General features: G+C 37.7%; 1 protein-coding gene across 2 annotated transcripts in view; it reads left to right on the forward strand.

Moving 5' to 3' along the window:
• The window catches only part of LOC109075005 (E3 ubiquitin-protein ligase NEURL1B-like), a 38,634-nt gene that overhangs the window by 11,890 nt on the left and 1,922 nt on the right, over positions 1-24,822 (forward strand). The window contains exons 1-4 of one of the 2 annotated variants that reach the window (XM_019090989.2): positions 6,983-7,534; positions 15,235-15,801; positions 22,702-23,427; positions 24,634-24,756. In XM_019090989.2, the coding sequence (XP_018946534.2) occupies positions 7,504-7,534; positions 15,235-15,801; positions 22,702-23,427; positions 24,634-24,756 (1,447 nt within the window). In that variant the 5' untranslated portion in view covers positions 6,983-7,503. Of the gene's footprint in view, positions 1-6,982; positions 7,535-15,234; positions 15,802-22,701; positions 23,428-24,633; positions 24,757-24,822 lie in introns of those variants that run through there. The other variant, XM_042769703.1, reaches the window with a different exon arrangement.

Here is a 24,822-nt window from a genome sequence, read left to right on the forward strand (position 1 = left end):
AACCAAGGAAACGCTGTATAGCTGCTGTTCCATATAGCTGCTGTTCCATAAGCACCACCTGCTGTCAGAGAGTGAAACTGCGTCTCATTCAGTTTGTCTGCTGTCTTTGTTTCGTGCATTTGTTTTATGTAGTATAGTTTCACAAAACTAAAGTCAGAGTATTATGTTTTTGTTTTAACATAGCAAATTATACAATCTAATTTAGATTAAAAAACTGCTCATGCTGCATGTAAACAGCATCTTTGTTTGGATTGTGATGATGTTCAAATGCAGTGGTTGCCTCTAAATTGCCACAGGCAAAACCTTTATTTATTATGAAGAGTTTTTTTGTCTTATTTATTTGATTAGATTTGGGGTTCTTTTTCAAAATTTCAATTTCATTTTGTTATTTTACATATTTTTGTTTCACAAAAAATGTGCAGCATTTTGTCCAAGCAATAATAAAAGGACATCAACAAGTCTAATTTTGTTTAGAATAAATTGTGAGAGAATCATATCGTAAAATCAGTATCGTGAATAGTATCAAATCGTGAGTTGAGTGAATCGTTAGGCCTACATTCCTATTGGTTATGTAACAACTTAACCATCACCAGGTGGTCTGCTGCACTTAGACTGTTCTACCAGGATTGGGTCAGTTATAAGGTCCTCTACATGGAAAAAGACTACTTTAGGGCAGTCATTAAAATATTCCTTTGGTATTTGACCCCTGTTGACCTTAGGGGTTTGTCAGGCAGGTTGACCTCTGTTGTCAAGGTTCACACTATCTTGTGTCTGTTTATGTGTTACGGCACTTTAGAGAATATGACACTCAGCAACCTCCTACTGTTTGTCAAATGAACCTCTGATACTCTAGAAGCCTGTAAACTGAAATTTAAGTCCTCAAAGACTAAATTTTGGACATATTTGGGACAGTTTTTAACAGACTGAATGTGCAGGGTGGTTCAACAATGGATATCCATTGGATCTAACGTCCATTGCATCATGGTTTTCTGAGGTAAAAAGGTCAGTTGCTTATCTTTCTCAATTTGTACTAGCAATCACCATCCTTTTACTTTCCTCTTTTAAAATTTACATCTCAAATATTTAACAATGTATTGCTAATATTACATTGGTTTCTAAAAAAAAAATCGGCTAATATGAACAATATAATTGTTTGTAATTAAGGCATTACAACAGGCCAAATTTGCAATTAACATCCAGTTGCGTAATCTCATGAAGACCTTACAGTTTCTATCAAGATAATGCAATTTAGTCCTTCTGATTGTTACCAATTATTAACCCATTACCAATTAATTAATTATTTATTCATTCATTTATTTGGAAAACAAAGTGAACTATACGAAAGGGACTAAATGATTGAATGGTCTTGCTGTAGGCCTTTTCATAGCCTCTCTGATCAGTTTCCTCCTGGCTCTTTCATCCAGTTTGGAGCTACGTCCTGATCCAGGGAAGGTCTGTGTTGTACCAAATACCTTCCACTTCTTAATAATAGACTTCACTGTGCATCTAGGCATTGATAAAGCCTTTGAAAAAATTCTGTATCGATTTCCTGACTTGTGCCTGTCCACAACTTTGTACCGGAGATCTTTTGACAGTGCCTTACCACCCACAGTTGATTGGTTTATTAATTAATTAATTAATTTATTTATTTATTTTCTGACATGTTGGTGTTATATCTTTCAGCTGGATGTTATAGTTTGCACTGAGTGAATACAGCTGGATAAAACAAAAAGTCTTCATTTCAGGCTGCAAAGCAACAAAATGTGATTATTTTAAGGGGGTGATTATTTTCTATACCCGCTGTATATATGTGTGTATGTATACATACAATTTTATGAAGAATACTAAAAAAATTTTTTAATTAAAATTAAATAGAAAAATAAAATTCATTACACATTTTCAAAATTTATATAAAGTCTTGGGGCAGTTTTATTATAGGTTGGCATATAGAGTTCAGTGTTTGTATTCCCTTTGCAATTTGATGTACTGTACAATGAGGAATACAGAGTCATAATTGCAATATTTTAATCTTTGTATTGACAAAAGAACTGCAGCATTGCCGCATACAATTAAAATAGTGCAAAATGAAAATAGTACAAAGGATCATTGCATAAATTAAAAAAAAAGTTTCTTTGTCTCTCTTCAGACACGCTGGGTCTCTTTTGGCCAGTTTCTTTGTCTTACTCGCTGACTCTCTGGGTCTTATAAAACAAACCGAAGCAACACTCCATATTATATTGTATATAATACTTTATACAACAGTCCTTTTTGGTTCTCAAATCTGATTGGCTGGATAGCCTTTTCCAGCTGTGTCTTTTTCTAGTGATTGCAGCACTCCAGCCGTTTCACTATTTGTATCTCTCTGCCACAGTAAGCTAAATACAAAGTAGCTAATCTATTTATAAACAGACAAAGCAAATAAAACAGCTCTGTATCTCGTTTCACTCACATTAATTTCTGTATAGTTGGGGATGATTTACCTCAGCAGTTCATGGTTAGGTAATAAGATTGTTGACAATCATTACACACTGATTTAACTCACACTGATCAAACATTCTAAAGCCCTATAAAACCAACTGAACACTTGGGTCCAACACTTCAACTGATTAAACCCTTTCATGTTAAACATTTTTAAATATACTACAATATGTAGAACTTAATAAAAAATATTTTTTAACATTTATCCTGAAAAGGGCACTTTGCCTATAGCAACGTTTAGGTTTCATGGGGAAAACCCAACCCCACATAAAATTATAATTATTTTTATAACAAAAAAAAAAAAATCTTTGCTGTAATAATAACTTCAATCACATTTTGAAGTTTATGAACCAAAGAATGTTAGTGCATTATTAACATCTTTACTGTAGCTGCATAGATTTTAGTAGATTATTATTTCTGCATAGATTCATGTCTCGGTGTGGAGGTGAGTGGTGATTAACAAAAGACTAAGCTACCTGTGCCTCGAATTTACAGCTGATTATCCAAAAGGCAAATATAGTTGTCTTGCTAACATCCATGACTCATGAGCTACCATGTAATAAGTTAGCTAAAGTTTAGCTTAGGCAATATATCATGGGCATACAAGCTAACTTAGAATTGGAGAAATTACATTTAAAGTTGTTTATAATAATAGTATGCATGCTCTGGCAGAAGATGTGTCATAATAGCACAGCCAAGAGAAGAGAAGACAGTGGATGCATGATTTTTTCATAATTTATAAGTCATAGCTGTTGTGTTTCGCATATGCATTCAATGAAAGCATTAGGCCCACTTAGACAGTGGTTATGACTCATTTTGTCATTAGATCTGTGAGTTTGGCTTTGGACAAGATTCCCCTGCTGCTCAGACAACCACATGCAGTCATTCCAGTTGGCCATCTGCTTAGCATTTCAGTGTCTTTGAAACTTGATGGGAATTACAATACAGCTAATGTAACACTTCATAATCCAAGGACTAGTCACTCCGCCACATGGCAGCAATTTTGATGCCATATTACAAGTCTTACCACACAGTGTGACAGCATCTTCTCTCAAAGAACATAATGCTTTTACTCTGACAAAAAAGCTATGTTCTGGTGGTAGCTTTGGAACATGTGCAGTTTTCCTGCACATTTAAACGTATGCCTAATGCTGGTACAAATTTAGTCTTCTGCCAAAAAAAAAAAAAAAAACCTTTCCAGAATTGTCCCGTGGAGATTTTATTTCATGCATATACTTTTTGTCAAGTCACATTTCCCTGATTGCCATCCCTGACCATGCCAGTGGCTGCCAGCATGAAATCAGACTGACAAATTTGTGTTGGCTGTTCCCAGAGGAGAGGGGACACTGATATGAAAAAAAATATATATTATGCTTAAATTGTATTTGCACATCAAGATGTTTTTTCTTCTGCCTTTATATAATGCTGAGATATATATAAAAAAAATGGATCATGCCATGGTGGTTGATCTGGACTTTGGAGTGGTGGATGAGACCATGGACTGTGGAGCACTGGACTAAACCACGGGGAATCTAGTGATAGGATCTAGGGATCTGGTGGTCATGGTGGAGCCAGCTGAAATGGAGACCACCAGGGTAAAGCCACACCTCAGGCAGAGAATGTGGCACTGTGGCAAAGCAGAAGCCCACCAAGGCAGAGTGGGAAGCTGGTGGCACAGAAAGTTTGTGGACAGCCTACCTTGTCCTTTAGAGAAAAAACATTAAAGTTTACCAAGGTGCATAGTTCACAATAATCCTCAAAATATGCCTCCAGGGGACAATTCCTCTAGCATAAATGCAGAAGTGCAACTGCTGGGTTCATGGTCGGTTGTGTATTCTGCAAGGCCAGGCATACACTGTGAGATTTTTGTCAAATTTTGAGCCGAATTCTGAGTCAGGCCGAATTTCAGCTTCGTTGTGCGTCTTTTGACGTGAAGTGTACTGGGGGTAATGAGAGGTGATCACCCCATTGGCCAACTTGTGCTTTTTTTTTACTTTGTATAATTAAAAGGGATGATAAATAGTGATTAATAATAATAATGATTAATAGTCTCTTATTGGCTTGTTTCTGAGCCATCCATAGGGGCAGCTGTGGCCTAATGGTTAGAGAGTTGGACTTAGTTAGAGAGTTGGACTTGTAACCCGAAGGTCACAGGTTCGAGTCTCGGTGCTGGCAGGAGTTGTAGGTAGGGGAGGGAGTTAATGAACAGCGCTCTTTTCCACCCTCAATACCAATGGCTGAAGTGCCCTTGTTGCTCCCCGGGAGTTGGATATAGCTGCCCACTGCTCCGGCTGTGTGTTCACGGTGTGTTCACTTCTCAATGCTCTGTGTGTGCACTTGGATGGGTTAAATGCAGAGCACCAATTCTGAGTATGGGTTACCATACTTGGCAAATGTCACGACTTTCACTTTCATAGAAAAAAAAAAAAAAAAAACAAGCTCTGAAAATTTATAAAAGAAGACATACAGACTCTTAATATTTAACAGTAGATCAAAGGTCTTCAACCCCATTCAACCCTGCTTCTGGGGACCCACTACCTCTGATGATTTGTTTATTGCATTTGATAGATTATACTTTCAATAAAACATTTCCAATAAGTTTGTAAAAGTGGAAATTTTATGTGTTTGGTCTCTGTTTTTCTGCATTTACACCATTCTGACCAGCAAGCGTCACCAGTGTGTAGGTGTTTATTTTCTTCTATCATGAACATGAATGAAATAAAAATCAAAGGAACCACAAGATCATATGAGGGGAACTTCAAAGTAAAAGACCTGAACAAATACTAAAACAGATGTAACAGTATTTTTTAGGGGGGAAAACAGTTATGGTAATGGTAATGACAATCAACACTGAATAATAAGAATAACAAAAATAAATAAATTAGGTAGTGTTTTTCCAACATATTGCAAGAAATGTTAACAATCCTGACAATAATCTTAATTTATTATTTTTAATCTTACTCTTCCTACAAATTTGCAACAGGAGCTGATGGTATGCATCCCAATGCAAGATATCATTATATCCCAAACAAAGAGCTTTTATGCCTTTATTCATGTGATGTTTGTTTACAGTGCAAATAGTCTCCGCCTCAAACATTCTTCCTGTGTTAACCACAGTTATTGCTGCCTTTCCTTCTAGAACCATGACAAACGTTTGAAAAGAATTTCATTGTGCATTGGCCCTGCCTTAGCTTACATATACTGTGCATAACAGGAGGGTCACCATTTCTGTCTGGTACAGAGGAATAAACTGATATAAATGTATTAAACTGCACTTCACTAAAAATCTGCTACAGTTATTACAATATAATGGCTTTAATATGAAAGTATATTGCAAGATTGCTTTGTTATATGGGTAACATCTATAACCTTTTTTTCCTTCTTTCTTGGTAATAGCTGGCATTTCATGCATTAATAATCCCACTAATGTTTTTTGAAATCCACACTTACACTTTTTCTCCAAAATGGACTACGTCATAACAGTCCAGCCCAATCAACCATATAGGTAAAACTTTCTGGGTATTTTGAAATGATTTTATATGCATAAATTTGGAATGACCATGGGCCTCGTTACTGTCTGAATGGTCACACTAGGTGACATACTGTGTATAATACGAACATATTTGCTCCTGAGAAGATCTGGGGCAGATTTAATAGCCGTTGGCCTGTGGCCGGCAATCATGGGCTAGGTCTGTTTGGACAAGGCTCCTTAGAGACAGCTTCAGCTCACAAGACAGGAAGCAGCTTGCATGGATCCCAGCGGTCAAGGATGTGAGGAGATAGGATGGGGGTTGGGGTAGAGAGGGGATTTCCTCAAAAGGGGTTTATGTCATTTTCAAAAATACCCACAATTATTCTGTAGTAATGAAACATTTAGGTACTAATCTGTTTTTTTTTTCTTTTTTTATGTCTTTTAAGTGCTTTGATATCTGCCGGCCTGTTTGCTGTTCTATGTTGGAAAACGCAAAGTTTATATTACATTTGAATATCCATTTCTGGAGTAAAAGGTAATGATAAAAATAAAAAAAACTTTAAAATTTAATTGCTATGAGCCTGGTTATTTTAAAAAATAATGTTTTAATAATAACTGATATCTAGAAATATTCGATTTTTACCCTAGGGCTTTATATATATATATATTAATAAATTATATATATATATTATATATATTTATATATATATATATTAATAATATATTAATATTTCTTTGAATGAAATTAGCTTGATTATACAGATATTTGTTTAGTTCAAGTTAGTTATACAACACCACACTTATAAAAAAAAGTACCATGGCAATATTATGATTTTTGGACCTGCACAACTGTAGTACCATGTTAAATATCATGAAATATAATAAACACATCAGTACCAAGATATGTAACATTATTTTGTTGCGTTGTGTTGGGGTCTAAGCTATATAAGAGGAACGTCTTTTGCCCTTTGCCCTTGTGAGCGATGCACTGAAGGCGAATCAAGTGTGAATGTTCTCTTCAAGCTGGAAGAATCGACGTCGCGTCGCGTTGAAACACAGGACGCGTCTGCGATATGTGGCGTACACATGCGCCGTTGCGTCGCGTCGCGTCTCCCTGTTTTTATCAGGGTTATGCGCCACCAGCGTTGCGTTTTAAGACGCTTGTCAAGTTAATAATAGTTTAGCTTTTAAAACGTTTCTTGAGCTCCCCGAATTTTTTTCGCGAGCAAGAGTTAATGAATCGATGTGCGCGCTTACAGTGCAGCCAGTTTTGTTTATTATAATGATGGTCGCGTCCACTGTAGATGGGTTGTAGGATGATCAGACGTGGGGAGGGTTTGGCTGCCCAATGCGCCAATAGACGCCAATGGCTTGAAAAGCCGCTTCTGTGTGCATGATAGTATGAAGACGCTGCGACTCTCAGACGCGTAGAGATTTCACACAGCTGCGATTACGAAAATATTCCGTAGGTATATCTGATAATAAATGGACAGACCAGGAGTAGAAGCATTCGCGATCCACTTGTCACCAAGGGCAAGCAATTATTGGAAATAATGGGGAATACAACACCCAAACCACTGATAGGTAGGAGATGGCTTGGTTGACCGTTGGTTGATTTGTCTTGTGACAGAAATCAAAAGCATTTTGTATGATTCAATGTGGATAGATATGTTTAATATATTGGTTTCTTGTTCAAATATAACGCATGTACACTAGCTTCTGAACTATATTGGGATGACAGTGTGCGCTGAGAAGATGATGGGTGATGTTCAAGTTATTCAAAGACCCTGTAAATGTATCATTGCTTAAAGCTGTCTAATTCATTAAGCATAACATCACCCTTTATGTTTTAATATTATTTTTTGTGGATGTTGCGTAACGTTTCAAATTAAATTGTGAATATTTGGAAAGGTGGATTGTTTCTCCATGGCTACATGGTCATGAATGTTGTTCACCTTCTTGTTCAGATATTACTTATTTGTCTGTATTTAAATGTTCAACAAAGATGATGATTATATTCTCTACAGATGGTGACTTATTATCCCTTATTAAAGAGCCTTATTAAAGACACCACAAGAGTTGATGCTGATGATAAACTGTGCTATGAGAAAAGCTCTGTTTCTCTCTGCTGAATTCTAATTTGTTCTACACACCCCTCCGTCGCTCAAATTTAATGTACACAGAGTGTGCCTCCAGCATACCTTATCGACACACAGTTTCCATTTAAATCCTAGATTCATCCTAATAGATCAGTGAGTTCAAATAATTGCATTTAATGGGATCTAGATACCTAAAGTGAACTTTATCTAACTGTGGTATATGCTCAGTCAAAAGTCTAAGGGCACATTGACAATTTGGAAGCTATTTTTATCTTGGAAATAAACACAGTTTTAGACCATTTTAAAAACAGTTTTTTTTTTTTTTTAGGTAAATTGAATAAATATATCAGATTATAGTTCAGTAATCAAATAAGAAAATTAATGACATTCATCACATGCTGCATTGAAGCAAAAGATGGTTCCAACATTTGTGTTATTTTTTTTCTCTTTTTTTCGCTTGTTGTGCGGATAATATAATTTGTAATTGAAATGTATCAGAAAAAGAATTTTAAAAAAATTTAATGAGTGGTCCCTGCTATAGGGGATTTTTGACACTGAACATAAATAGGTTAAATTAGATATTTAATTGGTTGATTCTGCTCTATCAGTAAAGTTATCACACAGCACATGGCCAGCACATGTAAGCTAAGAGTGTGCATGTATACCAAAAGGTTAGGAATGACTCACGATGTGTTGCAGTGGCACTGCATGAGTTCTGCTGCTCATTGACCCCAAAAGAATATTCTTTGTTTTCATATTCACAAATAAAGCTCTATCTGGTATCCATTATTTCTCATTGTGTGCTCAGTCCCCGCCCTCTAGTAACTGGGTTTGCCTAGAGCAGTTGCTTTAACGCTGATACTGGAATGCTGAACAACTTTTGCGCCCCCACACCAATGAACTGTATGATGACAGTAAAATGGGTACATCTACTGATAAATGATTCACTTCTAGTCAAACATGAACTTGGGTTTTAAATAAGAATAAATGTATGGCTTGGCATGCCGTACAAAGCTGATTTTCAGTTTAACTCAGAAAGACAGCATGATTGGGTGTGTGGAACAATGCTGGATCAGGTCACAGTATATTTTTAGAACAGTCTGGAAACACATGAATGTATTCATCATGGTGTTTTCATCACTTTTTATTTATTTATTTATTTTTTGCATTTTGGCAATATTAGATGCTGTTGGCAAACTGGCTTAATCATATGGGCACTGGTACACATATATTAGACAATGAAAGACTTTGTATGTATGTATGTATATACAGTATATATACATACACACACACACACACACACACACACATCACACACACACACACACACACACACACACACACACATATATATATATATATATATAAAATATACATTTTTAATAGGATTTAGTCAATTCGATTGGCATCAAATACAATGTGATTTTCCAATAAGCAGTTCTCGAACAGATTTTCTTGTGCATGAAATCACACACCAACAAACCAATGAGAATACAGAACAATAATGACGATTAATTGCAAATAGAGTGTAGGCACCAAAGCTGCTGTAGATCCACTCACTCAAACCCCTACATAACTGGCACAGATTTGCAGAAAATGTCTCGGGTTACTTATGTAACCATGGTTCCCTGAGTAGGGAACGAGACACTGCGTCCTCTAGGGGTCGCTATGGGGAATGCCTCATCATGACCCATGTCTGAAGCATACATTGAAAAACACTAGCAAGACATTGGCCGCCGACAGCCCATGATGACACTACCGGTGCGTCTATAGTATAAATAGGCACTGGAAGAACCGGAAGAAGGGGAGTGGCACCCAAGATGAACGGGGCTTTTACCAGCTCAAGAAAGGGCACGAAGCAACTGCGTGAAGCCCTCACCATATAGGATTTTAAAAAAGAAGGCAGAGTACTAGCGTGCGAACTCACCACAATGTGGATTTTAGAAAGTGTGCAAAGACTTCACGTGCACACTTACCATAACATGGATTTTAGTATACCGTTCTAAGGGGCTCTCGTGGCACTCTGAAAGAGCAGCACATAGATGGAATGGTGCATCCCAAAACCAATATGTTCGAGGGTCACCAACTTGATCTAAGGTATAAATGCTGGAGTGGCTAGCAGTAAATATCTAGCTGAGGGGGCAAACACCCAACTCTTAACCGAGAGGGGAGCTCGACCTACCTGGGACAACAGAGAACTCCACTCTCACATGATAGGAGAACTCTGAATTCAACATGGAAATAGTGTGCTCTCAAGCACTGCTAATACTACCATGAGAACAGCCTACGGAGCGACAAATCCAACTTCTCAGAAGGGGAGAGAACTCGAGTGCTTGACAGGAAGCACCATGCTCACAATAACCCGGAGCAATGCTTGAAAGTGTGTTAATAGAGACACTCTCGTTGAGTGGAGCCCAAGGTACCGGGGTCTGACCAACTCAGAGAAAGGGAACGAAGCTAATATGCGTAACCCTTACCGCACAGGATTTCAGGAAGTGCACAGAGTCTTGTGTGCACACTTAATACTGGATTTAAGAGAGTGCGCAAAGTGCTCAGCATGCACACTTACCACTTATGTGGATTTTAGAAAGTGCGCACAGTGTTCAACGTGCGCACATACCACCATGTGGATTTTAGAAAGTACACAGAGCTTAGAGTGTGTACTTAAAGCTTCCCAAGCATTGGTTCACAGATACCCAGAGGTACTGAACTGAACGGGAGAGGCAAGCTCAAATACAACCCTCTAAGGCGAGGGGAGCACTGCCTGAGACAGCATTACATAAGAAAGTTCTCGGAAATGCCACCTATACTTCCCGCTTGATGCCTCAGCAAGAGGGGATATCCTGGTGACCAGGAAGCCACCCAGGGCAACCTAGCCGGACATCCTGGAAATTTTGCAGTGCCGTGCCAGGGGCTTCCGCAGAAGCCTATGAACTGGCCGCATGATCCAGGAAACATGAAGCCGGAACCAGGGCTATCATATCGGCTGGACACAATATCGACGAGTGAAGTAACACTGCAAGTCAAGCACCCGGTTTCTGAATTCAGCCAAGGGGGGTGCTCACAGAGGACCTACCTTAGAAAGGACAGAAACCCACAGGTCCCCGAAAAACACTGCAAAGAAATCCCACAGAAGGATTATACATACATAACCACCAGCACATTAATACATATATATATATATATGTTGGCATAACTAGTATGCTGGAATCTGTGGATGTGGGACGAGAATGGATTTAAATTTTTTCAGGCCGGAGTGCAGCATAATGTGGTTATATGAGAAGGACATGATGTAAACCATCTGTCAAAAAAAACTGCAGACAGACTCACACTATACATTTCCTAAAAAAGGGAACGTTTCAGCTTATTTATGTAACCATGGTTCCCTGAGTAGGAAACGAGACACTGGGTCCTCTAGCTTCCTGCCATGCTTCGGATGCAAACTTCAGACGAAGAAGTGAATGACGTGTTCTCCCGGTGCCTATTTATACTATAGTCTCACCGGTAGTGACGTCATGGGGTGTCACCGGCCAACGTGTTGTTGGTGTTTTTCAATGTATGCTTCAGACATGGGTCACGACGAGGCATTCCCCATAGTGACCCCTAGAGGACGCAGTTCGAAGTTCCCTTGAAAGGGAATTACTGTTTGGAAAAAAATTATTTAAGGACAGTTATGTATGTATTCCCAACATTTTATTATGCAAGTTTTATGTTTTATGTATCTGATCTTTGCTCTAGTTAACAGGTTAGGTTTAGTATAGGGCTCAGTGTAGGTAGTACACAATGAAACATTTATCTTTTAGTGTTAGTCACTGGACATTTCATTTACAAACTATCATGATAAATACAACAACCAACATAATACAGTGTTGCCAGATTCACATTCATCTGTTTTGGATAAAACTAAGCAAGGCTTTAGCACCACTCACAGACATTTCACTTTGAAAGTGTCATGAAATGTGCAAGAAGCAAAATATAATTTTGAGGAAATGTAGGAAGAGGCATGTTTTCCACTGAATGAATAATGAGGATTGGAAATATGGGATTTATTAATTTGAGGTATTATTTATGGAATTCAAATCATTACTTACACTACTTTTTTTATTTAAAATTATTTTTTATCTTGGTCTTCAAATTTTATGTCATGCCTGTGATGTATTGTTTGTATGTAACATTTATAGCATAGACAGTGCTATAGACACTTGTGTGTGTGCTAGGAGATAGGAGTCAAGGGAATGGACAGTGGCATTGTCATTAGCCACAGCTCTGATTGGATAGTGTAGGCCTATATTTGGAAGCCACGAAAAACATGTTCTGCTTCACAAGTGGCGTTTATGTCTCTCATCTCTCCTAAGCCTATACACAAATCAGTGGAGAGCTCTTTTAATCACAGCCAGTGAGAAGGTGACTGTTGTATTTTATGATCTGTTTATGGAAAACACTTCAAACCTGCCATTCTAGCCCATCCACAAACTGCAGTTCAATGCAGTTTATCGCGATGGAATGTAAAGTAGAAGGCATGACTCAATGGAAAGTAGTTATATACTTTATGTATTTTTATGTGTATTCTATGTCTCTGTCACACCCACAAAGGGTCGTTTCTGTCAAGAAACTGAAACATGTAATGTCTTTTTTCGCGACATCTTTTTTAACTTTTTGTGACACACCCTGACACAAATTCATTCCTATGGAAGTTGAGCTTAAACGCTTGTGCAGTGCATTATGGGATTGAAAGCGTTGAGAGTGGCTGAGAGCGTCGAAAAGGTTGGGCATTCGTCGACTTTATGCAAATAATGATCGAAAAACGCCGGGCGACAACCAATCGCTGTGAAAAGAAGATGATGAAATGCAAACAGGGTGTAAACATTGTTTTCAGATTAGTGCTTCGCCCTAAATTTGACATGCCCTGAAGCAGTGGTGTTGTAGAATTGCAAGCAGCACTGAGCGCAGATTTGATGCTGTAGTGGAAACGCACCGTAAAGCACTCCTTGTAGGCTATGTTTAATAACGCCATACTGCTTATTGTCATAAACATCCTTTATTGTTATACCATGAGCTGCATACAAGACACATACAGAAAATATATCGTCATAATCATATGTCTATTTGCTTTCATATTTCATGTGTAGAAAAATGTTACACTTGATTTTTTTTAACACGGAAGTCATAACACTTGGAAGAAAACGGACACTCCAGATCATATAATTCAGTGGAGAATTTAGAAATTATATTAAGTATGTGAGAATAAATCTATTCTCTCAGATACCAAAGATAACAAGAATTCGACATCATTTCTCTTCTCTCTCGGAATACTCGGAATTCTTCTGTGTTTGTTTACACTGGTTTAGGTTTTCAAAACAGCGCCACCACGCGTTCAGTGCGAAGATCCCTTAAGACTGCAGCAGCACTCACGACTTCATAAGTGGGAAATAGGAATAGCACGTGAAGGCAGCAGAGAAGCGCTCTCGCTCAGCACAGTGGAGTGCATCGTTTTGTTAACTTTGTGGTTTATTATTTTGAGTCGTTTGGGACGCGGTAACACACATGGCCCTCTCACAATATATTGCTTTACAGATCTATCACCTTTGCCGCTCAGAAATGTTCACGCAATCATGCTTCACGTATCAGAATTTCACGCTCCACTCACATTACATGCGTACCGCGACCGAGCCCAACTGAACAGCGCTTTGGCCCACCTCTTTCAACCAAGTCAGGGCCGGCTAAACGAACCGTGCCCGAGTGTGGCACGGAGCGATCACATTAGTCAAACAAACCAGGCTTTGGGGGTCAGATGCTGGGGCACGGATTGCCTAGTATGATGCACCCTTATTCTGCCGCATCCCACACAGACAAATCTCTACTCACCCATCAAGTGTTTTCCCGCACCGCACCCTGTTGCGTTGGGTCCCACGATAGTGCAGGTCTTTTCTCAGAAGGTTCCTGTTACAATGCTACGATCGAGGCTCTGGACTCTGAGCATAACTTGTTTTTCTATGACAAACTATAAAATATTTTCTATAAAAACATAATGCCCTGGCAGTGGCAAATAGGCTAACTTTGGTTTTATATTTAATTTGATTACATTAATGTTATAAATATGATTTTCAATAAATATTTTAACTGCTACTATGTAAAAGGAATACTGCTGTAAAAAAAGTACCTTATTTGTCCAAAGTGTTTGCAAACCAAATGTTATTGCACTTTTGTTCATATAGCAGTACTTTTAAATGAAAAAAAGTGCACAATACACTACTTTTAAATTCATTATTGAATTTTGTGCATAACAATGCGATTAATCGTGATAAAAAACCGTGCCAAATAATATATATATATATAAATATCATATATTATAATTATATATATAAAATGGATATATACATATATATATATCACCATGCAAAAAAAAAAATGGAATGGTTCTAAAATGATAAAAACTTCCTATTCTTTTGATTTTAATGTGAAATATAACCCAGACATATCTTTGAAAGATTCACCGAATGTCATTATTAGGTGCTTAATTTAAGTATTTGAGTTTGTACTTGTAAAATGCTATTTAAGACACATCCAGTTTTTGTTCTGCTTTGATTCAGCAGTATGTCCAGTGAATTATTAGAGTACTGTCAACATTGTCATCATCAATCTCCTTAGTGCTGCTGTTTATATGCCATTGTTTCCTGGAATAGTGCCCTTGAGAGATGCCTATAGACTATAGTGAAAACCAGTGCTCTTGGGCAGTACACTACAGGGGCTAAACAACTAAAGAATAAAGGCTATTCAATGGGATCCAAAAGTTTTATACCTCTAGTAAAAATGGTCTTATTTATTATTACATTGTCTTTTCAAATGATCATTTTGGTTATTTGAGTGTAAAAGTTAAATTGAAAAATGACTTTCAGAATCCTACAACTGTTTATTCCCAGTTTAAACAGAACTCCCCCCCCCCCCCCCCCCCCAGATTTTTCACTATAGTCTTTTAAAATCCCAGTGTATTTGGGATGTATGCATTTGGTAGATGTACAAAATGCTGATTTTTTTAGCCCTTTAATAAGAACTAATTTACAACCATAAGTTTTTTACTGACTGTACTAATTTACATACATAAATTATATTTATGTGTATTACATTACATGTATTCTGTGGCTTTTTACTTGTTTCTAATATGCTTTAATGCTTCCATTCCAACAGACTCCAGCCTACAGCATCGCCCAGTGGCCAGTCGGCAGTACTGTACTGTTTCCAACAGTGGAGTAGAGCGCCACACCTCTGCCCCTCCAGTCAGCATCGGGTCTCCCCGTTTTCACCCTCATGCCAAGGGCAAAAATATACGACTGGACACACAACTGCGCCGGGCCACCCGGAAGAACAGTTTCTGCAATGGCATCACCTTCAGCCAGCGTCCTGTGCGTTTGTATGAGAAGGTGCGGTTGCGCTTCTCAGGTGTCCACACAGGCTGGAGCGGAGCTCTACGCTTTGGTTTCACAAGCTTAGACCCTAGCAATCTTGTCTTAGCTGACATCCCCAAATATGCTTGCCCTGACCTGGTGACACGGCCAGGATACTGGGCCAAAGCCCTGCCTGAGAGGCTGGCCATGCGGGACAGTGTTCTGGCCTTCTGGGCTGACCGACATGGACGGGTCTTCTACAGCATCAATGATGGAGAGCCCATCCTCTTCCACTGTGGTCTAAGCGTTGGATGCCTGCTCTGGGCCATAATAGACATCTACGGAATCACACAAGAAGTTACATTGCTGGGTGGGTGCTCAGATAATCTAACTCACTTCTGAATATTCAGTCTTTCCTTAATAGTTTTGCAGAAAACATCAGCTGTAGTGGGAGCATTATAGCTTTCAGTGAGTTTGTTAACACACCAGTGGTTCTCAACTCTACCTAGTACCAAAAAATGTCCATAAAATCAAACATTGACATGCATTAATATTACCATGAAATACATAATCAGTATTGTATAAAGCACTATACAAATAAAGGTGACAAGGTGACATAGGCTGAACAATCTGCAAAATTATTAAAGATATACTGTATATATAAGACACGCAATAATTGACAGTGGCTAACTTTGTAGACCACTACATTTAAACTTTTGAAATGATAGAAATTTAGAAAGACGAAAAGAAAACATAACGGTCAAAATAATGAGAAAAGTCTAAAAGTGAGGGTTAGATTGTGCCAAATAACACTGTGTCCATCAGCAGCACCACTCCCCCCCCCCCCCCCGCTACAAGCATTTGTGCATGAAATCACTGCTGTGGGAAGGCCCCACAGATTTGTGGTATGCCACTGGTTTTCATAAACTTTTGCAGCTCTAAGTAGGTCAGAGAAGGGTCATCTGGGACATGTCACTCTGGCTGTGACACTTAAAGCTTGACTTCAAATGAAGCCAAATGTAGATTTCTACCCTGATAGTTCTAGACGAACGTCTAATAATAAAATATACTACATACTACTTATTTTATTGTCATACTACAAAAATAAAATAAGTACTGAAGACACAGTTTATGTAAGCACAGTGTGTGAATGTTACTACAGTTCTTCCTACCGTATTGGAGAGGAATGTTGATGATGTTGATCATGTTGATCTGCCAGTAGTGGGTCTTTCATGCAGGGATCTCAACTCATGTTTGGCTTTTTTCTTATGTTGCGTATCCTTATAATATTTTTCATCAGGTTAGATATTGATTGTTAATCAATCAAACCCCTTTCTCTAAACCTTTCCACTTAACCATCAGTCTTGTACATCTGCCAGGTTTGTAGTTTTTTTTTAACATTTCCATTTTTTATTCATGTTTGTGGTTCTTAACTGTATCCTCCTTAAAGCACAATGGGTTGCAATTAATCTCACACTTTTAACACAGAACAAGAGTTACAATATAGACACAAGTGTTACAAGCACATCTGTGGCAAAGTGTTGCTCAGTGTCAACTATGGTTTTAGAACTAGCATCAGCTAGTTAGAATAACTGCCATTTCAAGAGCGCATTTTACATATGATTAGATTGCAGCCCTACAACTTAGTTTGAACTACCTCTAGGAGGCCGCACAGACATACAAGGGCTGAATGTCAGAGGAATATCTCAAATGAGGTGCTAAGATTCAATTTCTCACCCAGACTGACAGCTCTGAAATGTGCAAGTCAAATGAGCCTGGACAGCCTCAGAATTAGAGGACTAAATACAAACCACATGTTCAGTATACTGGAGGTCAGTGTCTATCCAAGTATGTGTGCCAGGAGTACACTCGACTTTATGCATAAATACTAATGAGATCACCGATTTTATAACTAAACATTGTTTGTTTGTTTATAAAGATTCCCATTTGTGGACACTAAACATCCTAAGTCTGAGAATGGGAGTCAGTAAACTGAACCTGGTTCTTGAACCTGCTTATCATTCTTTCTTTCACGCTCCTTTTCTCCAGTGCTGGAGGACTTTGTTTACCTTCTGTCTGGGAAGATCATTGACCATGTTTGGTCAGGGCTGCTGTGTGTTCCTGGAGGATCCCTGCCTACCTGAAAAGCTAACCAGTCCCAGACCTATAGAGATGTTTTGCCTGTCTTGTCAATTTTGTTGGCTTACAAAGAGAGATTTATAGGCAGAAAGATTTATTGATGTGTGTACGGAAATCACCTGTTTAATTAAACATTACAATTTGTCTACGAACCATAGTGAACCATCTTTACCAGTGGTTCTCAAACTTTTTTTAAGTGATGGACCACCTTAACATTAGAATAAAAATCATGGCCCACCATACACCCCAAATCTGGGGTAAACTACATACTACCTCAAAATAATTACCTAAAGTTTTAAAATGTCTTAAAATTACCTTTAGTAATAATAAAAAAAATTTTATTGAGCTCTATATCTTAAATCATCCAGTCCATAATTTTGATTATTTCATTGTAACTGTTCACTGGCTGTGAAGTTGGACCCGTTTTTGTGTTGTGACCCGTACTGCAGCTTGAGTAAAGCAAAAGAAGTACATACTCAAATTAATGTTATTTTTTGTTTGAATTTTGAATTTAAATGTTTATGTTGATAATATTCTTTTTGTCTTTCAGCTGCTCATGTTAGCATGTTAGCAAATGGCAGAATAATCCACACTGCCATTTGGTTTTATGCCGGATGTTTATGCTGCTAATATAATTTATAATAAAAAAGAAGCAATTTGACTAGTTATCTGACTTTTGAATCTCACTATAAATCAATTTATATGCACTGCCATTCAAAAGTTTGGGATCAGTAAGATTTTTTAAATATTTTAAAGAAATCTTTTATGTTCATCAAGGCTGCTTTTATTTGATCAAAAAATACAGAAAAAGCAATAATACTGTGAAATATTGTTAAAATATAACATAATGGTTTTCTATTTTAATATACTTTAAAATATAATTTATTTCTGTGATGCAAAGCTGATTTTTCATTAGCCATTACTCCAGTCTTCAGTGTCACATTAACCCAACATATATATGTTTTCATTATAACTAACCAATTTAACACATAATAAATAATAAAATTATTATTTATCAAAGAATCCTAATAAATAACCTTTTATTTATCAAAGAATCCTAATAAAAAGTATCACAGGTTCCAAAATAATATTAATGTTAATAAATTCATTATTGAATTCATTATAAAATATTAATGGTTTTCAACGTAATAAATAACAAACCCGATTCCAAAAAAGTTGGGACACTGTACAAATTGTGAGTAAAAAAGGAATGGAATAATTTACAAATCTCATAAACTTATATTTTATTCACAATAGAATATAGATAACATATCAAATGTTGAAAGGGAGACATTTTGAAATGTCATGCCAAATATTGGCTCATTTTGGATTTCATGAGAGCTACACATTCCAAAAAAGTTGGGACAGGTAGCAATAAGAGGCCGGAAAAGTTAAAAGTACATATAAGGAACAGCTGGAGGACCAATTTGCAACTTATTAGGTCAATTGGCAACATGATCGGGTATAAAAACAGCCTCTCAGAGTGGCAGTGTCTCTCAGAAGTCAAGATGGGCAGAGGATCATCAAATTCCCCCAATGCTGCCAGCGGCGAAAAATAGTGGAGCAATATCAGAAAGGAGTTTCTCAGAGAAAAAATTGCAAAGAGTTTGAAGTTATCATCATCTACAGTGCATAATATCATCCAACGATTCAGAGAATCTGGAACAATCTGTGTGTGTAAGGGTCAAGGAAAGCGGAAAACCATACTGGATGCCCGTGATCTTCGGGCCCTTAGACGGCACTGCATCACATACAGGAATGCTACTGTAATGGAAATCACAACATGGGCTCAGGAATACTTCCAGAAAACATTGTCGGTGAACACAATCTACCGTGCCATTCACCGTTGCTGGCTAAAACTCTATAGGCCAAAAAAGAAGCCATATCTAAACATGATCCAGAAGCACAGGTGTTTTCTCTGGGCCAAGGCTCATTTAAAATGGACTGTGGCAAAGTGGAAAACTGTTCTGTGGTCAGACGAATCAAAATTTGAAGTTCTTTTTGTAAAACAGGGACACCATGTCATCCGGACTAAAGAGGACAAGGACAACTCAAGTTGTTATCAGCGCTCAGTTCAGAAGCCTGCATCTCTGATGTTATGGGGTTGCATGAGTGCGTGTGGCATGGGCACCTTACACATCTGGAAAGGCACCATCAATGCTGAAAGGTATATCCAAGTTCTAGAACAACATATGCTCCCATCCAGACGTCGTCTCTTTCAGGGAAGACCTTGCATTCTCCAACATGACAATTCCAGACCACATACTGCATCAATTACAACATCATGGCTGTGTAGAAGAAGGATCCGGGTACTAAAATGGCCAGCCTCCAGATCTTTCACCCATAGAAAACATTTTGCGCATCATTAAGAGGAAGATGCAACAAAGAAGACCTAAGACAGTTGAGCAACTAGAAGCCTATATTAGACAAGAATGGGACAACATTCCTATTCCTAAACTTGAGCAACTTGTCTCCTCAGTCCCCAGACGTTTGCAGACTGTTATAAAAAGAAGAGGGGATGCCACACAGTGGTAAACATGGCCTTGTCCCAACCTTTTTGAGATGTGTTGATGCCATGAAATTTAAAATCAACTTATTTTTCCCTTAAAATTATACATTTTCTCAGTTTAAACATTTTGATATGTCATCTATGTTGTATTCTGAATAAAATATTGAAATCTGAAACTTCCACATCATTGCATTCTGTTTTTATTCACAATTTGTACAGTGTCCCAACTTTTTTGGAATCGGGTTTGTATATAGAAAAAATATAATATGACAATAAATCAGCATATTAGAATGATTTCTGAAGGATCACAAGCTTGAGTAACACTGATGGAAATTCATCCATTACATAACAGGAATAAATTATATTTTCAAGTATATAAAAATAGAAAACCATTATTTTAAATTGAAATAATATTTTACAGTATTACTGCTATGGCAGTGTATATAAAACAAATATTTTTGCTGTTTAAAAAAAAAAAGTGATCTGTGTGACATATGACCTACACATTTTTGGCCACCAATCAGCTGCAGTGTGAATGGATTGAATTGGATGCACTGTTTATGACAAACAACAGACTATAGACCAGGAGTTGTTCATTTTCAAGAGTCACAAGGGGGTCACACTGAGTTCAGAATAGAGCCCTGCACAGGCCACAAATCTAGGCCCTAACCTGGCCCTTGTCCGACAACTTATCAGAATTCTCGGCCCGAGTCCGACTGGAGCCCATGTCTTTAATTTCACTCTCTCTCTCTCTGTTGCAGCCATTAAAATATTTCAGTTTTGTTTTTAATGGCAAAGTGATTATTTTTGGTTTCTTTATTAAGTTAATATAGAAATATGTTTGGAACATTTTTTTGTTTGTTAAATCCAAGCGGCCAGCGGCAGACAGTGAGTTGATCATATTTTTGATCAATTTAGCCTTCTCAAATCATCACGACTTGCCTAAAATAAAATCTATAGATATAAAACACTTCAAACATATCACAATGTTAGTTTAAACGTTAACCTAGATAAATGTGTGCTATTAGGTGCATATCGTTTGTGCAGAGCTGAAGCGCGCTTCACAGGACATTGAGGTGCCACCTCGAGCAAAAAATTTTTTGTAAAATAAAGAAAACAAATATTTGTGTGTGTGTGTGTGTATATATATATATATATATATATATATATATATATATATATATATATATATATATATATATATATAAACTCTTTCATTATGTAATCCGTAAAGATGCAATTCTCTCTAAAGGCGCATTCAATGAGGAGATGGCGAGTCACGATCGTCAACTTCATCTTTGTGATACTGATTCATAAAAGATTGTTAATAATAGATTATTAATAAATAATTCAAATATCTCCTTACAATTTCCCCCAGACACATTCATGGTAATTACTGTACGTTGCAGCAAGCTTTAGCCTATTGCCTGCACTTGAACATGGAATAGCCTAATCTACATATTGAAGGCTCATTATGATTTAGAATTTAAGTAATTAATCTCTGGTTGGAAGCAACCCTAGTTTTAATCCAGTACTCCTTTTTTCTATAGCCTAACTCTTCCAGCTGCGATGAAGGCACGCTCGCTGCTATTATAGCCGGGACAAAACACCGTGCGAGCCGGTCTTGACAGTCGCAGTAGCATGGTCTCATGTTGTTTCCAAATCATTTTCATCACCATAATTGATGGATGTCTAAAATATAAAAATAAGGAGAAGCCTAAAACAGGCCCGATGAACTATGACGTGAAAATAGGCCCAGCAGGGCTCTAGTTCAGAAACTCTGCAGATGCAGTATGGTCTGATCTGAGCTTATAGGCTACGTTGATACATTTCAGCTGGTGTCAATATACAGTGTGCGACCATCGGATTGAATGTGATGTATTCAAATCAAAACTATGAGTGCAATATGAGAAATATCTTCTTTTTTTTAATTATTCTAAACATCTGCTACCTCTGTAGAATAGTCAGAGGGCAGAAATAATTATTTACATTGGTTGCATCCAAATGTTGAATAAAGCTGCCTATGGAGGTAGGCAAACAGTAAAACAAGTCTGAATCCAATGATTGTGTGACATACTATCTACTGAGATACCTTCATGTGATCGATTTTTGAATATAGCTCAGATGTATCTTTCACTGTCTGATATCCGACAGTTGAGCTGAAAAATAAAATGGTGTAAAAAGTTGCGGTTGGTGTGAGTTTGTGTTTTTTAAAAACTTTTAATGTCATTTCTAGTGAGAAATTAGTATTGTAGTAATTACATATTTGCTTAGGTAATAGCAAAGAGTGCTCTTTTTTGTTGTAGACCATTCAATCTTTATGCTACCTCAGAAGTCTGATTAGAACACTAGCTTGTTCCCTCTAAAGGTAAAAGTTGGTCCTACTGGGAGCTATTCATTCATCATTCATTCGTCACACCCAGGTTATGAAGAGTAAATGCTCTTGCTGGAGGCAAAAACAACATGGCAGCTTCACAAACAAATTAAGTTCATTACAGCTGCTGTTATGGGGTAAATTGCAGATCCAGAGTAAAAAGGCATTGTTATTAGAGCAGAAGAAATTAAAGTGGTTTCGCTTGTTATTATTTAGAACGTCTCACTGGTCTTCCTTTCCTCTTGCAGAGAGCACGTTTGCTGAGAGTGTGGGCACGAGCTGTCTGAGTAGTGCTAGACTCAGTGCCTATCTTCCCCAGAGCAACCACGACTCGGCTAACTACAGCAACAACCAGCTAGAGAGCAGCCAGGCCGCAGCAGCTAAATTTGCCACATTAAATCTCAGCAACTACAACCAACTCATCCCCTGCTGCTCCACCTCTTCTGCACCCTCTTCTTCCACCTCCTTCAACATACAGAGGGCTGCCCGCGGGCTCTCCATGCCCCTTGATGCTGACCTGCATTTTCACCCAGTGCGAGGCCCTGACGTGGTTCTCTCAAATGATCATACAGTTGCATGTACCCACTTCCTGGACAGCAGCAGGACGTTGATGTTCAGTGACAGGCCTGTCCGGGTTGGCGAGACTCTGTACATGGAGGTGGGCCACCTAGGCTTACCTTACTTTGGGGCTCTTCTCTTTGGTATGACCTCTTGTGATCCAGGCACCCTCAATGCTGGAGAGCTGCCAGCTGACCCAGAGGTGCTTCTGGACCGTAAGGAGTATTGGGTGGTCTACAGGGGTTTTCCTGTGCCAGCAGCAGGCGATGTGCTCAGCTTTACTTTTCTGGCTAATGGGGAGGTGCATCATGGGGTCAACGGAGGGGCACGTGGTCGTCTTCTGTGTGTTGACTCCTCTCAGGTTCTGTGGGCCTTCTTCACACTGCACGGAGCTGTGAACCGGCTCAGAATATTAGGTAGGATTTAATAAATGTGATGATAAATGTCTGTGAATTGAGCAAATTGTTATTGCATGATATGTATAGATGTTCTTTACACAACCAGTAAAAAGAAAATCCATTTATTTTTCTAAACTATATATTATAATAGTGAAGTCATTAAAATTATGAATTAACACAAATGGAACTATGAAACTTATGTAGTGACCTAAATCACTCAAAACCAAATGCTTTTATATTCAAGCTGCTTCTTTCAGCAAGACAAAGAAGCTGGATTTCAGCTGTGCTCATATTGTTCATTCTCTTATTCAACTTTTTTTCTCTCTCTCTCAAAAACACATTCATGAGAAACAAATTCAGTGTCCAAACCTTTGACTGGGGCTATATATCTGATCATAGTAAATTACTTTTAGGAAGGTCATTTACATATTACATTTATGGGATTTTTCTATTTTTAGTGCAACTGTAGAATGACCCTGTTGTGCATATGTTAGCAACAGTGAGTTATAAAAAATAGATCACATTATGTTTTTCTCTTAAGGATCCTCGTTCCATAACTAATACATTCAAATAGGTCCTACAATCAACTTTATTTCATAAAAATAAAAATGAAACTTTTATTTTGTCAGTGTTCCAAAATAATTCCCCTTGAGTCCAGTTATGATTAAGAGCAGCATGGCATACTGAAATAAAATGCAATAATGAAACAGTTTTTACTGTTCCTCTTATTTTAATTCACATGATTATATCAAATGAACTCCTAGCATTACATGTGTGAAAATTAAAACCTACACCACTAGACAGTTGAAAAGTTTTGCACATATTAATGTATTAATATTCCTGTATCAAAATCAGAATGTGGTATTCCTGCCTGGAATGTAAAATTGAATATGCTGCCAACATTTATTTAAGTCATAAGGCACAAGAGGCCATGCTATGTTGTCAGTACAGGGAGTGGCCAAAAAAAAAAAAAAAAAAAAACATAGCTGATGTTATATTGTGCTTTTTAGCACAGCAGGAATGTTGTATTGACCAATCAGCATTCAGCATCCAAACTGTGTTAAATACAGCATAATGTACATGTGATATAGTTTATCTATACATTCTTTAATATTTTGTTGAAAATCTATTTTGTCATTGTTAGTTGAAGGTGATTTGTGTCAGTGATTGTTTTAATAAAGGCAGTTGTCCATTATAGTAAATGATGTTCTTTTTGTCCATAAGGAACTGTTCAGGCCAGCCCTCCCACCTCCCCTTCAGTGTCTCAGGTATCAACGCCTGATGACAGTGACTCTGATCTGGCTTTCACTGTCAACAAATCCTCATCAGCGTCTGAATCCTCTCTAGGTGAGTCTCAACAAGCTTATTCATCAGCTTGCATTCATGTCTGAACCGCTGCAAGAAACAAAACGC

Source organism: Cyprinus carpio, chromosome A14 (genome assembly GCF_018340385.1).
Source record: "Cyprinus carpio isolate SPL01 chromosome A14, ASM1834038v1, whole genome shotgun sequence".
Classification (NCBI taxonomy): domain Eukaryota; kingdom Metazoa; phylum Chordata; class Actinopteri; order Cypriniformes; family Cyprinidae; genus Cyprinus; species Cyprinus carpio.